This window comes from Micropterus dolomieu, linkage group LG02 (genome assembly GCF_021292245.1).
Source record: "Micropterus dolomieu isolate WLL.071019.BEF.003 ecotype Adirondacks linkage group LG02, ASM2129224v1, whole genome shotgun sequence".
NCBI lineage: Eukaryota > Metazoa > Chordata > Actinopteri > Centrarchiformes > Centrarchidae > Micropterus > Micropterus dolomieu.
In genome coordinates this window covers 23,769,901-23,783,465 of record NC_060151.1, presented here as the reverse complement: position 1 = coordinate 23,783,465, position 13,565 = coordinate 23,769,901, and the positions used below count along the sequence as shown (strand labels likewise).

The following is a 13,565-nucleotide window of genomic DNA, read 5'->3' as shown; positions in this document are numbered from 1 at the left end:
TCGTTTAGTTTTTTGTCTTTGTTTTTACAGTACAACATCCATGCAGCACATTTTCACTCATCCACTCCCTACATTACTGACTTTACACATTCTTCCCACTCATTGGTTTTGCTTATTTTCTTATTAATGAATCACTTTATTTAGTTTAGTGTCTCCCGTTTTGTTACAGTCCAAGAGCCGGGCTGTGACACCAGTAACTCTTAGCTACACCCCTGCTCCGAAATGAGCTGCTTTGTAAACCGTCGAATACCGGCCTCTCATAAAACAACAACAGGATCACAAAAATCACTTGAAAGAAATGACTGACTTTCAGATTGTTGCTTTTCATCCTTTCATCCTCATAACCACTTATTTCATATGTGTTGCCATCTTATGGACAACAGGAAGCATTGCTTTAAATAGACAAACTCATTCATGACAAAATAAATAGCCTACTTCTTTTTAAATGGTAATTGATCAAGAGAATTAACATAACACTTATTGCTGAAATTCAAGTCAAATTATGAACGGGCATATCCTCATTTGAAAGTCATTAAAGAGAAATGAACGAGAGGAGACGGGATAAACAATGAAGCCAGTTTTAATGGGCCACTAAACAGAATCCACACTCACTTTGCAGTGAAACACATATCTGGTTATTGTTTGACCCTTGTGTTGAGCGCTAACCCGTAATTCCTCGTTCCAGTCCCACATGCACCAGTTGTCCTGATCTGCACCACAGAACCAACAAGTGTCAAATGACTGTATATGTGGAAGTAATGTTAAAAAAGAAACAGAATATCAATAGAACTAACAACAATTATCATAATATCAATTATTAATGTCTGTGTCTGCAAGAATTATTATAGCAATATATGTTTCTTTCGTACATTTTAAATACAGTTTACATCTATATTCACTTTATTTTGTGTTTTTATTGACAGCAGTACCATGTACCTGTTGACCATTGACCTCTAACAAGCAGGGTCAACTATTCCAGTTGTGAGTGGCTGGTGACCCCGCCACCTATGGACGTGGGCTAGCTCCACCCTGGGGACCATAACACCAACTCACGTAACGTTACACACACAGCCCCAAGGGAGGAGACAAGGAGACCTGTGGGGATAGTCCAGGAATGTTTTAATCCAAAGGAATGACACTGGAGATGTGTGGGGCTTGATGGAGGTTGAGACCAGCAAGGGATGCAAGAAGAGTGTCCATGTGACTAAACACATCAGCTGCATTTAGTTTTTCTATTTAAGCTCTACAGCTCCCTGATTTGCGCTGAAATGGTCATCTGTGACTCCTACAGAGCTCAGCCTAATCGAGCTGCTTAACTTTGTGCACTTAAAATAAAAATGGGCATCCTCCTCTTTGAAAGGAGTAAGGGTTTGCGCTTAGCTTTATGTCTAAGATGAAGGAGAAAAAGTGTGAACATGAAGAAATAAATGCTCAAAGACATGCCAAGGAGTCTCTGGAAATGAAAAGGCAAATGTGTCGTAGAAAATGCCAATGTGAGGTAAAGCCTGTACCCACAGAGCTAGAGTACATAGTGGAGGGGTATGTAACTAGCATTGCCCAGAGAGAGACAGAGATATATAAGTCACTGATCCAACTACTGAACACGTTCCTATGTAGAAACACATATCAGAAGTTTGTTACCATCTGTTACCCTTTTGGACTTTTCACAAGAGAGACAACAGAAGAGACCTAAACTTCCTGGCTCAGATGGAAGAGGATCTTCCAAATCAACAACACAGAAAAGCAAACACTGTCTTTCCAGTTTTCCATCCTGTTTAGAAATGTGTGATTGAAGTGTCAGGTCTCTCTTTCTTTTCTCCTTCAGCACTCTGGCCAACTCAGACTCTCAGACTTGTGTCTCGCTTCTAACACGACGACCCTTTCTCACCATCATCATCTCTTTAACTTTCTCAGTCACTTCCTCCATCTCCCTTTTGTTACTGGCCTCCTGCCTTTCTTTTTCATCCTTCTGCTTCTCTATCTCACTTTCTCTGTCTCTCGTTGGGTGGGATTCTCTGTGGGCACAGGCTGCGGGTCAGCAGGATCTCGCAGGATCGTCACTGACCACCTCTTTCTCAGGAATGGCATCCAGAGGTCCTGCTGCCCTCTGCTGCTGGCTCTGGAACTGAAACTGGAGCTGTGATAGGGGTGGGGGTTGGTGATAGGCCGGTGGCTTAGAGAAAGTTTGAACCAGAGGGAGAGCTGGTAGCTGGGGATGTTGCTGGGGAATGGGATGGAGATAAGCCTGAGATGTGGTCTGGGATTGGGGCTGAGTTTGGGAGTGGTGCAGTGATGTGGGCTGTAGGTGGGCCTTGGCCTGAGACTGTTGCTGTATCTGGACCTGCTGTGGCTGGTGGTGAGGATGGTGCTGGAGCTGCGGGGAAGTTGCTCCGTTCTTACTGAGACCACAGGACTGAGCTGCACAGTGGATCTGACGCAGGGTGTCCAGTGCCTCACTCTTTGCGTGCTTCAGCAGATCTGCCTGGCCCTGAGACAGAAAGAGAGACTCCTTTGTCAACAACACATAACCATATCAAATTTTAGGGCAACAAAAATACTAAGAAACATCTTTGATATCCATTCCTTCAAGGCTGCTTTAACAGTCTAACTGAGTTAGATAAGAGCATCTAGTTCTATGAAACCTTTTTGGCCTGAACTCTTTTGAAAATGAGACTTTAATCTCAAAAGGACCTTTACCTGCTAAATAAAGATGAAATAAGGAGAAAAGATAAGGTAAAAGTGGTACAGGAATATTTTTCCTGTAGTGTATTAACTAATAAGCAACAGAAGAGGGCAGTATAAAGCCACTGAAAGAGGGCCTTTGGTTGCCTGCCAGCCCTTCATTCTGCTCCTCTCAGCTGGTGAATTGTACTGTCATATGGTGATAATGTTATACTACGTTTCTGCTCTTTATTCGGGAGCACCACAGAGATGAATCCCTGCCATATGTGGAGGAAGTGGTCAGGGCTGGCCTCCTGCTTTACAGCACAGTCAAGTCAATCTGGGACACTTCCATGGCTGTCTGCCTCCTTAAGCTAGCTGTCTCTGCCATGTGGAAATGTGGTAGAGTCTTCTCCACAGGCGGTTATTTCTGTGTGTAAGAGGTACTTACATTAATAGAACTGGCCACAAGAAAAAAAAGTAAAGAAATCTGACCACATGCCATTATAAAACTCTCTCCACTTCTACTGTCTTTAAATCTTTGACTCCACTTAGGCCTCTCAGTCTTGCCACAACCCCCTTCTTTCAGTGTGTCCGCTCCAACACTTTCTTTAGACCCCCCCCACCGCCCACCCCAAACATCTGCTCACAAGTTGAAAGCAGTTGTCTTCTCATCTGTGAATCTGCATATTTTCCCTGCCTGCCACTGAACTTCACTCTGGACTCTATCTGACCTGCTGTGACAGCTCGTTAAGTTAACATCCCTGTGAAGAGGCACAGGCTGACCAGATTGTGTAAATGGTGAAAGGGATAACGTTCTCAGTGCCACACGGCAGGCACAGCAGTCTAACATACTGCAGAATGAGTAAAGTGCTGCCCTGGACACAACGCCCAGGTGATGTCAATATGCTGCAAGTGGCCTTTACCTGAGCCACTCCAGCACGCAAACCACGAGCATGAATAAGTCATATGTTTGAAACACAGGAATTATGTAAGTCATGACTCACCAGGCATACAATAAGACAGCGAGAAGCCTGTCCTTTGCTGCCAGAGCCAAATCACAACGGCACTTGTTTTCACGTACATTCACCCTTACAGCTGGCTAAGCTCAAGCAAGGGCAGCCACCAAAGCCCACAACTATATCCTCATTAAATTCTATCCTAATCTCCTCCTTGTTTCTCAAAATCAGTCCCTTTCATACAGAATATCAGCGGTCAACAACATGCTTTTACTGTTCATTATTTCAAGGTTAAAGACGTGGATAGAGAGTTGTATGTGAATGCGGACGACGAAGAGGACTGAAAGCCGTGCATCTCGACTTGAACTGTCATTTATGGTGGCAAGACAAAACAAGGCCAGAGTTTGCCTTCTGTCGCTACAGGCTCAGCCACTTTAGTAGGGGCTCTATTAGGTCTGATAAATGCCTCAAACAATAATTAAATACAGTAGAAAATACAACAAATACAACAAGTTGCAACATGGTTGTGGGGCAGTTATTCTTCTTAAAAAGGGTGGCAATATGCTTGACACTTGCCCTAAAGGCCTCTCTTTTTGTCTCTCTGATTTTGCTTTTCTCTTGACAGGGAGGTACAATGAGTCACAGGGAGAAATGGGCAAATACCCTCATTCACCATGACAGCTCTGATCTGACTGTAACTGTCAAAGACAGGGTGTAGAGGGAGTTTGGGAAACAGAGAATGAGAGACAAAGGGAAGACTCTACTCTCTTTCTTTCTCTCACTTCCTCACACCCTCCTCACCATCTACCAGTGAGTTGCTGCCAGGCCTGCTGATAATCTGGAGAGGCTGACAGGTGAAATAACTGGGCATGGCAAATAGGTTCCTACCAACTGTTCAGTTGTAATCTGTGTCTCACACTTAAGAATGGGAAGAGGAATCATGTGCACGCTAAGATGCATTCATGTTGAGAATGTGGCTTATCGAAGAAATTAGAGGACACGGAAAGGAAGAAGTGTTTGTTTGGAGAGACATCGCAGGAAGGAGAAGAGCTGGGTGCGTTTAGGGGTGATGAGTATAGAGGGAGTACGGGTGAGGTAGGGATTAGGTTTGTATCCATCTGTTATGCTACTTAAGCACACGTACTTCCCAATTCTAGAGAGTGCAATGATGGTTAATTAAGATAAATCTGTCTGCTGCTGTATTAGTGCAAGAAATAAAGCAAGAACACAAATACTTTTAACACAGCCTTGCTATAGCCAATACCTACACTTGTGCTGAAAGGTATAGTCAGTTATTCAATGAGTCAAAAATTTAGCAGAAACTGTTTTGATAATCAGTTAATTATTTAGGGCATTTATCAAAGAAGGTGTTTCCAGCTCCCTAACCTTGAGGATTTGTAGCTTTGTAAATTACCTTTCTTCAGACATGGACAGTTAGTTGGGTAAAACAAGCAATCTAAAGATGTCACAGTGATTTCCAGCTACTTGTAATGGTAATTTTTCACTATTTTCTGACATTTAATAGACTAAACTATAGTGAAATGATTGCTAGATTTATCATTAATAAAAACCAAACAAAACAGTCCTAATTTTTACTTCCTATCTCATAAGGCAGACATGAAAAGGTAAAGAAGATTAAGCAATCAAACATCTACCTAACCTGACACTCAAGCAAAAAGCTCAGCCAAGGGAGCTTCTTCACTCAATACTAAATAACTTCAGAGTGATGAGATAAAAATATCCTGGCTGCTCTGTCCTTATTTAGCAAAACAGGCCCACTGTGCAGAGCACAGTCTGAGCAGCATGTGGTGTTTTATCAGTGTTGGTATTACCACCAGTGCTCATAGACGCAATGAGATGAGAGCATGGGACAACCTTATCTTCCTGTGTCATGGGGCCAGCAGAGACAAGAATGCATTTTGCTGTGCATCATCTTCAAGACATAACCAAGGGGCCGAATGTACCCTTAGGAGAAATAACAGAGCAGCATGTGTGTGTTTACAAACAAGTGTGAACAATCCTATAATGTCTTATCAACATAGTTACACGATCAAATAAAAAAACAGAACTTGGAATGGTCAGTAATTAATTAAGAGATTTAGGGATTAGAGAGGAGGCAAATACAATTAGCCCTGAAAGCTTTCTTAAGACACCATGTAGTTTAATCTCAGCAACAGGCTCTGAGATTGCTTATCCAGCTGGTTCAAGTCTCTAGAAAAATATAGGGGTCTTGGTTGTGCTGAAGGTCACATGCCAGGTGTGGTTCAGTCCATCTTACCTTGAGGACTGTGATGTTCCAAGCATAGCTCTCCATGGCCTTCTGAAGTTTGCGGCCTTTTAAACCCTCCTTTGCCCCAATGCAATGCAGGTCTTCATGGAAGTCCAGACCTGGACACAGAGACAGAAACACACGACATGTAAATTTTTCATAGAATATACAATTTAAAGCTTATATTTATCTATATATAAAGCCAAAAACAGACCTGCAATGCAAAAATGACATTTTAGTCAGAAAAGTTGAAAATGGCAATAATTTTCAAACGTCTGATTTTTTAGTAGCAGAAATTGTTAAATTGTTGTTCCACAAGTGCAAATATCTGAAGTATACACACACAAATTAGGACAATTACTTTATAAACCTAATTAAAGAATTTGGCTGAATGTGCCTTGTTCTGTTGAGTGTAGCTGACAACTACTGTTATATTTTGTAATATGTGTGTATTACCTTTATTTATTTTATATTGTTTGCCCCATACCTAACTGTATATACTCTATGTGTCTATGTGCATGTATGATTGTGTGTGTGTGTGTGTGTGCGTGTGTGTGCGTGCGTGTGTGTGCGTGTACATATATATGAAGGGGTATATCTATGTGCATCTGTACAAATAAGCGCATTACTTATTTTTAATTGCACATCTATTGTGCATTGTGGGGAGGTAGCACGAATTGTTGTCATTGCACTGGAATACAATGCTTCTAATGCAAGACAATAAACATTAAAGTATTTAATTATAGGAGTGTGCAACACAAAGTCTGCAGAACAAAAGACATCTAGCCAGCTCTTCATGAGCACCTTAATGGCCACAATAGCAGTTCACCTTACAATGTGCTGCATTACTAATGGGGGCAAAATAGAGGTAATGCAATGCAGGCTAACCTTTAATTGGTCTATCAGTAGGTCGGGCTTCATTTAGCCCAGGCAGAACATTACTAATCCTCTGGGCTTTAAGAACAAACTCTTCCTAAAGCTGTACTTCTCAGCCTGCTTGTCAGTCTCTCCCAGACAACTGACCTTATGCCAATCCAGCTTTGATTCAATGCAAAGACTTTCACAAGACAAAATACGCAAATAATTCACAATAACTGCTTGTTTTTTGAAAAATTACTCAATACTTTATCCTAAATTACATGGGTAGAGATGGCATGTATGTAACGGACACAGATAATCCAAAAGACGTAGATGTAAAAGAAGCCATAGCCACCATGACATCACCCATTGGTTTGTGGACTTCTGTTTTGAAGCCTCGAGTTGGGCATTGTGGCTGTTGCCATCTTGTTTTATTGGAACCAGAAATGACTATATTTGGACAAGAGGGATATACCTGACAGATCCCCATTGTAGTGACTTCTCAATCACAAGGTAGCCACGCCCTAAAGCTGCTTTATCTTCCTTTCTTTTTCTAAATGGGACCATAATTTACAAAGTGAACATCATGGAACTAGCAACTGAGACCAAAAACTCATTAGGACAGTGTTTACTGAGGTAATAAATCATGTGAGAAGTAGGAAAATTTTCTCATAGACTCCAATGTAATCAACCAGTAGTCACCCCCGGCTGGCCATTTTGGAATGCAAGTTTAAGGCACTTCCACATTGACTTCCCTTTTCAGACCCGGAGTTCCCGCTTGGTAACAGAGCTGTATAATATTGAATATTTGGCTTAAACCTGCAGTACGGAACCTTTGTCTCCCCCTTCTGACAGTGAGAGTAATTGACTCTAATATATATATCTATATATATATATATATATCTCTATCTATCTATCTATATCTATATCTATATATATATATATCTATCTATATCTATATCTATATATATATATATCTATCTATATCTATATATATATATATCTATCTATATCTATATATATATATCTATCTATATCTATATATATCTATATATATATCTATCTATCTATATATATATCTATCTATATCTATATATATATCTATATATCTATATATCTATATCTATATATATTATATATTATATAATATATATATAATAGATAAGGCTTTAATATTCAATGCACTGCTTACAATTTGTACAATGAAAGTATGCCATACTCTCTCTGTCTAATCATGCAGTTACATTGTCTTCTACTACACATACCCGTCATATTTGTCACAAATATGTGTGAACATGTATACACATATACACAGGCCAGGTCTCAGCACCAAAAGCCAAAAAGAATAATAAGGTATCAAACCTGCCCAGGCACTGCAGATGAGAATTAGCTTTTAGTTATGTCGGGTACAACATACACTATGTTGCCAAAAGTATTGGGACATGCCTCCGAATCATTGAATTCAGGTGTTCCAATCACTTCCATGGCCACAAGTGTATAAACCAAGCACCTACACATGCAGACTACTTCTACAAACATGTGTGAAAGAATAGGTCACTCTCAGGAGTTAAGTGAATTCAAGCATGGTACCGTGAGGTCCATTAGTGAAATTTCCTCACTACTAAATATTCCACATTAAACGGTTAGTGGTATTATAACAAAGTGGGAACAACAGAAACTCAGCCACAAAGTGGTAGGCCACATAAAATCACAGAGCGGGGTCAGCGCATGCTGAGGCACACAGCGCACAGAAGACGCCAACTTTCTAATAGCGACAGACCTCCAAACGTCGTGTGGCCTTTGGATTATTCGGATGCATTGGTGTAAAACATGCCACCACTGGACACTGGAGCAGTGGAGACGTGTTCTCTGGAGTGACGAATCACGCTTCTCTGTCCGGCAATTCCGATGGACGAGTCTGGGTTTGGCAGTTGCCAGAGAACGGTACTTTCCTTACTGCATTGTGCCAAGTGTAAAGTTTGGTGGAGGGGGAATTATGCTGTGGGGTTGTTTTTCAGGGGTTGGGCTTGAGCCCTTAGTTCCAGTGAAGGGAACTGTTAATGCTTCAGGATTTTGGACAATTTCATGCTCCCAACTTTGTGAAACAGTTTGTGGATGTACCCTTCCTGTTCCAACAAGACTGCGCACCAGTGCACAAAGCAAGGTCCATAAAGACACGGATGAGCAAGTTTGACTGGAACTTGACTGGCCTGCACAGAGTCCTGACCCCAACCCGATAGAACACCTTTGGGATGAATTAGAGCGGAAACTGCGAGCCAGGCCTTCTCATCCAACATCTTTGCCTGACCTCATAAATGTGCTTCTAGAAGAATGGTCAAAAATTCCCATGAACACGCTCCTAAACCTTGTGGACAGCCTTCCCAGAAGAGTTGAAGCTGTTATAGCTGCAAAGGGTGGGCCAACTCCATATTAAACCCTACAGATTAAAAATGGGATGTCATTAAACCTTCATGTGCATGTAAAGGCAGGCGTCCCAAAAAACTTTGGCAATATAGTTATATATTGTGCATTACATTAAAAAATTAATAAAAATCCCTGTGTTACCAAAATCCTGTTGAAAATATACATATACCTATACCTTAGGCTACATCACACTTTATCACATAATCTGAATTACCTCTACTCAATACACATCTCAACCCACTTTTCTTTGAACCACCCCAAATGTCTGCAAATGTCACTCCAGCCATACGACACAAGTGTATGATGCTTGACACTCACTTCAAGAAATATTTTTCAAAATAATCCACAACACATTTACAACAGATCAAGAGGTCAAGAAGTAAATACAGATGATACAATATCTGGCCTTCAGAGTCAACCTTGTTCTTTAATTTCCATTTAATTGGTGATGTACAGCCATGGCAGCCTATCTGTTTCTGAGCCTGAAAGTTGTGTTAACAGGGTTTAGGACTGATTTGATCTTGTAATCTGGTGTAGTTAATGGGCTGCTGCTGGTGCAGAGCTGAGCCAAGGCGATTTGTGACCACAGAACTTTGGGAGTGAGGCAGACAGAGAGCCGAATAAGAGATGAAATTAGCTGGAGGCGGCCTGTCGCAATATAGCTTCTTAAAGCATTTAATTTCCCAATTATTAAGCATTTCCTTCCCCCAACAGTCACACAGTTGCTGTTTCTTACTGTCACTTAAACTCTTTGAATTTTGAGTTAATAAACAAAATGTGCCCCCCCGGCACACTCTGATGAGACAAGAGCTTATGCTTTGCTTCTCTAGTGGAAACACAAAGAGAAAGAGGAGGGGGGTGGGGGGCTGCTTTGACAGAGAGGAGGACTGAGGGGACAACAAAATGTCTTTTCTGAGTATAAACTGAGTAGCTTGAGAGACACAATCACACACACTAAATCCTTACAGTCTTTGCATACAGCAGAGAGCGTTTCTTGCCTTTGTAATGAGTACTGCAGTAGCACCTCTTATTCTCCAACTACACATGCACAGAAAAAGAGACCGCTTCAGCCAGGGAGAGAGAAAGGTATGTAAATAATAAAATCAAACAGAATCTCTAAACAGGATCTAATGAAAAGAAATGATGACAACAAAGATGGGAAAGGGGGTGAGAAGGAGATACATTTAGCCGGATCAGTGTTTCATTAATTTATCTCAGTCATACACACTGCAGAGCCCAGACAGAATATCATCATTGCAAATAGAGAATGGGATTTTCCAGCTGCTGATAAGCAGAGAAAAAACAATGACTGTACAAAGACAAGGAAGACAAAGGGAGGGAAATATCTTTATTCTTTGGATATACATGGTAATGGAATCCACATGGTGTGGCTTTAAACCGTACCAACACAGTCGGAAGGGTCAGACAAAGAGAGAGAGGCTTTGCATCAATAAATAAGCACAGTCAGTTTTTGCAGGAAGGCGGCAGCTTCTAAACTCAATGAGCTTGCAGATGTTCCACAGTCTGCGTGAACATGGCAGGATGCAGGACTATATTCACACCAGACACCTGAATGCCTCACAACCTGGATGTAGGATACATAGATGCGTGCTGTATTGATAGATTAATTAAGCACTGCCCCGTCTCTAATGTAGCTGCTGTTCTACTAGCATTAAGTTTCTCAAACCAAAATCAAATACTATCTAAGCTCAGTATGTATCTACTACTGTAAAAAAAACTGAGCACCTTCTCACTTTAGCAAAAATAATGATCATTTGGTAGCCAGTGGTGGAAGAGTTCAGATCCTTTACTTAAGTCACAGAAGAAATACCACAGTGTAAAGAATACTCTGTTGTACTTGAGTTAAGATACAGAAGTATTTAAGTTAAAGTATTTGTTATGCAAAATGGCTCCTCTCAAAGTGTTAAATATAACGTCATTCAAGTCAGAAACTCTGGCAAAATCTGTCTAGCTAGAGTTTGGCAACATAAAAACACCTGATGTCACAGCAATATGGCGGCGCACACAGAAACAGAATGACCCTTTTATCACATTTTTGCTATATTTAGTGTTTGTGTTGTGAAACGTTGTAGTTGCCATTCAGTTGATTCCACCAAAAGACCTTGTACACCTGTGACCCATACCCACAGGTGTTTCCACTTATTTTACCATTAGACCTTGAAATTGGCCTCTACCAAGAAATACTAAAAATCCAAGTACCTCAAAACTGTACTTGTTGCAACCAGAGACACAGGCGGATGCTTGGAAAACTAGTAGTGTTTTTAATTTCTGTACTTCACAGAACAAAGTAGCATAATACATCTCTTAATCCGCCTGCAAGTCTCTCTGCTGCCTAATATTTTCTTGCTATAACTACTGGTGACAAAAACAAAAGCGGAGAGTAGTTCTTCTTCTACAACTTCCTGCTCACTAACAGGTGGCAAAAACTGTGCAGCAAATTCCTATACATATGACTACTGCTACTGTATAAAATAACACTGCAGCACACATTAACAACAACATATTCAGGAAAATGTGTTGATATTGACCCATGTTGTTCTTGTTACTATGTTGGTCTAGTCAATTTTTACACATTTATAGTCAATTTTTACTTGTATTGGGCTTAATCTACGTGTACTATTTTACTCCTTTTATCTTTTTAGGTGTGATATTACCATCTGTCCAGGGACAGCAGATGTAAAATAGCCTTTTGGCTAATTCTGGCACATTATACATTAATTTGTGTATTATTAGTGTGGATTGTCCCTGTTAAATAAAACTGAAATAAAAAATAAAATAACTAAAAGAATCTCTGTCTATATACACAGAAATTTATTTTAAAATTCAAAAATTAAAATGTTGTTGGGTCCCTTATATCCTAAAATACACATAAACAATATTCTGAAACATGAACAATCTCCTGAGTAGTGCGGTACTATTGAGTTTGATTGGGACTGTAGTTGCTAAAAAAATGATCATAATTTTACCTTTGTTAAAATTGCTAAAGGGTTAAAATTGTACCAGCCACCAATATGGCCACAAAAGCCCAGGAAGATGTTTCAAATGTTCAGAAACTGCTGAAAGAAATCCTTCCTTGTGTTGGGACCACAGGGACAGAAAGAGTGGTTCATTTGTGTGGATTAAACTGAACTTTTATCATGCGAGTCATTGAACTCTTTTTTTCCAGGAATCCTCCAGGAGTCACACCTAGGAGTGCATTCAGTTCATAGACCCACGTTTCAGCTATAACTGCTCAGTGACCCATGACGTCACCTGATCAACAAAACCTCAGTGCAACTTCAGTTTGTTCCCTTTTCTATGGACTCGACCACTGATGCTGATGACAGCAGCAGCTTACTCCCTTTCTTATGGCAGCAACACACGTGCCTGCCTAAGACGCCTGCAAACCAACTCAGTTAGCCAGCGCCTACAACACAAATTCTGCAAGCTAACTTCACATGCTAACATAAGCATATTAACCTTTGTAAATGTAAACTGATGTATTTTTCATTGAGGATCATTGTTGTGATCATTTCATGGTTAACGTGAGATTATCATTGTAACCGTAGTTCTCAGCCTCTGCTAAATTGATGTTACTAATGTTATGCTCCACACAGACACAGAGTCTTTGCATACTATCTAACTCCTTTTAACTTGGCACTGCGATCCGACACAGATGACACAAACAGATAAACCTCTGATTTGGCCTTAAACACAAAAACTTTAAAGCTCTTGCTTCACAAGCCCTCTTTGTTCTGATCACGTGTGTTCATGCTCGTGAATGCGAGAAATACGGAGGCAGAACAAAGAAGCTCACACACTCACACATCTCTTTGTTCTTTAGCACAGTTTAGTTAGATTTCATCTTATGTTTTGATTTTGTTCATGTTAAATACATGCTTGTAGATAGACATGCTGGTTTCCTTAGTAGTGCATATGAGTAAATATATAATTAACCTCTTCTATGTAGAACTTCCAAATCCTTCAACCAACTAGCTATTGATAGTAATTGTGGTTATAGTTATTCATTTCATTATTAATCAGAGTTCCAAATTGCTGATAATTGGCTATAGGTTTTGCCCTGAGGTGAATTTAACACAAGTTCAATTCTATTATTATTCTTAATTAATAGTAATAATCATTATTATTATTACTACATCATTTAATGTAACTATTGATGCCATTTGAAACCCTAATTCTCAACACTGGAGAAAACCATTTTGGAAGCTAGTAGTAGTAGTGGGAGTTGTGCACACACACACACACACACACACACAGTGGTAGCATCTGGAGGTGCCAGTGTGTGCATCCCAGCTGCCTATCTGGTCCCCCATTAGCTGTGTGTGTGATGGCAAGCCATCAATAGCTCCCAGGGGGGATCATCCAGCACCTCT

At 40.4% G+C, this 13,565-nt stretch overlaps 2 protein-coding genes across 2 annotated transcripts in view; both read right to left on the bottom strand.

The window, feature by feature from the left end:
• The window catches only part of LOC123967290 (zinc finger protein 385C-like), a 611,432-nt gene that overhangs the window by 215,699 nt on the left and 382,168 nt on the right, over positions 1 to 13,565 (bottom strand). The gene's annotated exons all lie outside the window — the stretch shown is intronic.
• Positions 565 to 13,565, bottom strand: part of plcl5 (phospholipase C like 5) — a 77,190-nt gene continuing 64,189 nt past the window's right edge. Inside the window, exons 5-6 of the mRNA XM_046034191.1 lie at positions 5,899 to 6,008; positions 565 to 2,488 (exon numbers count right to left, since the gene is read on the bottom strand). Coding sequence (XP_045890147.1) covers positions 2,036 to 2,488; positions 5,899 to 6,008 — 563 coding nt within the window. The 3' untranslated portion in view covers positions 565 to 2,035. The remainder of the gene's footprint in view (positions 2,489 to 5,898; positions 6,009 to 13,565) is intronic.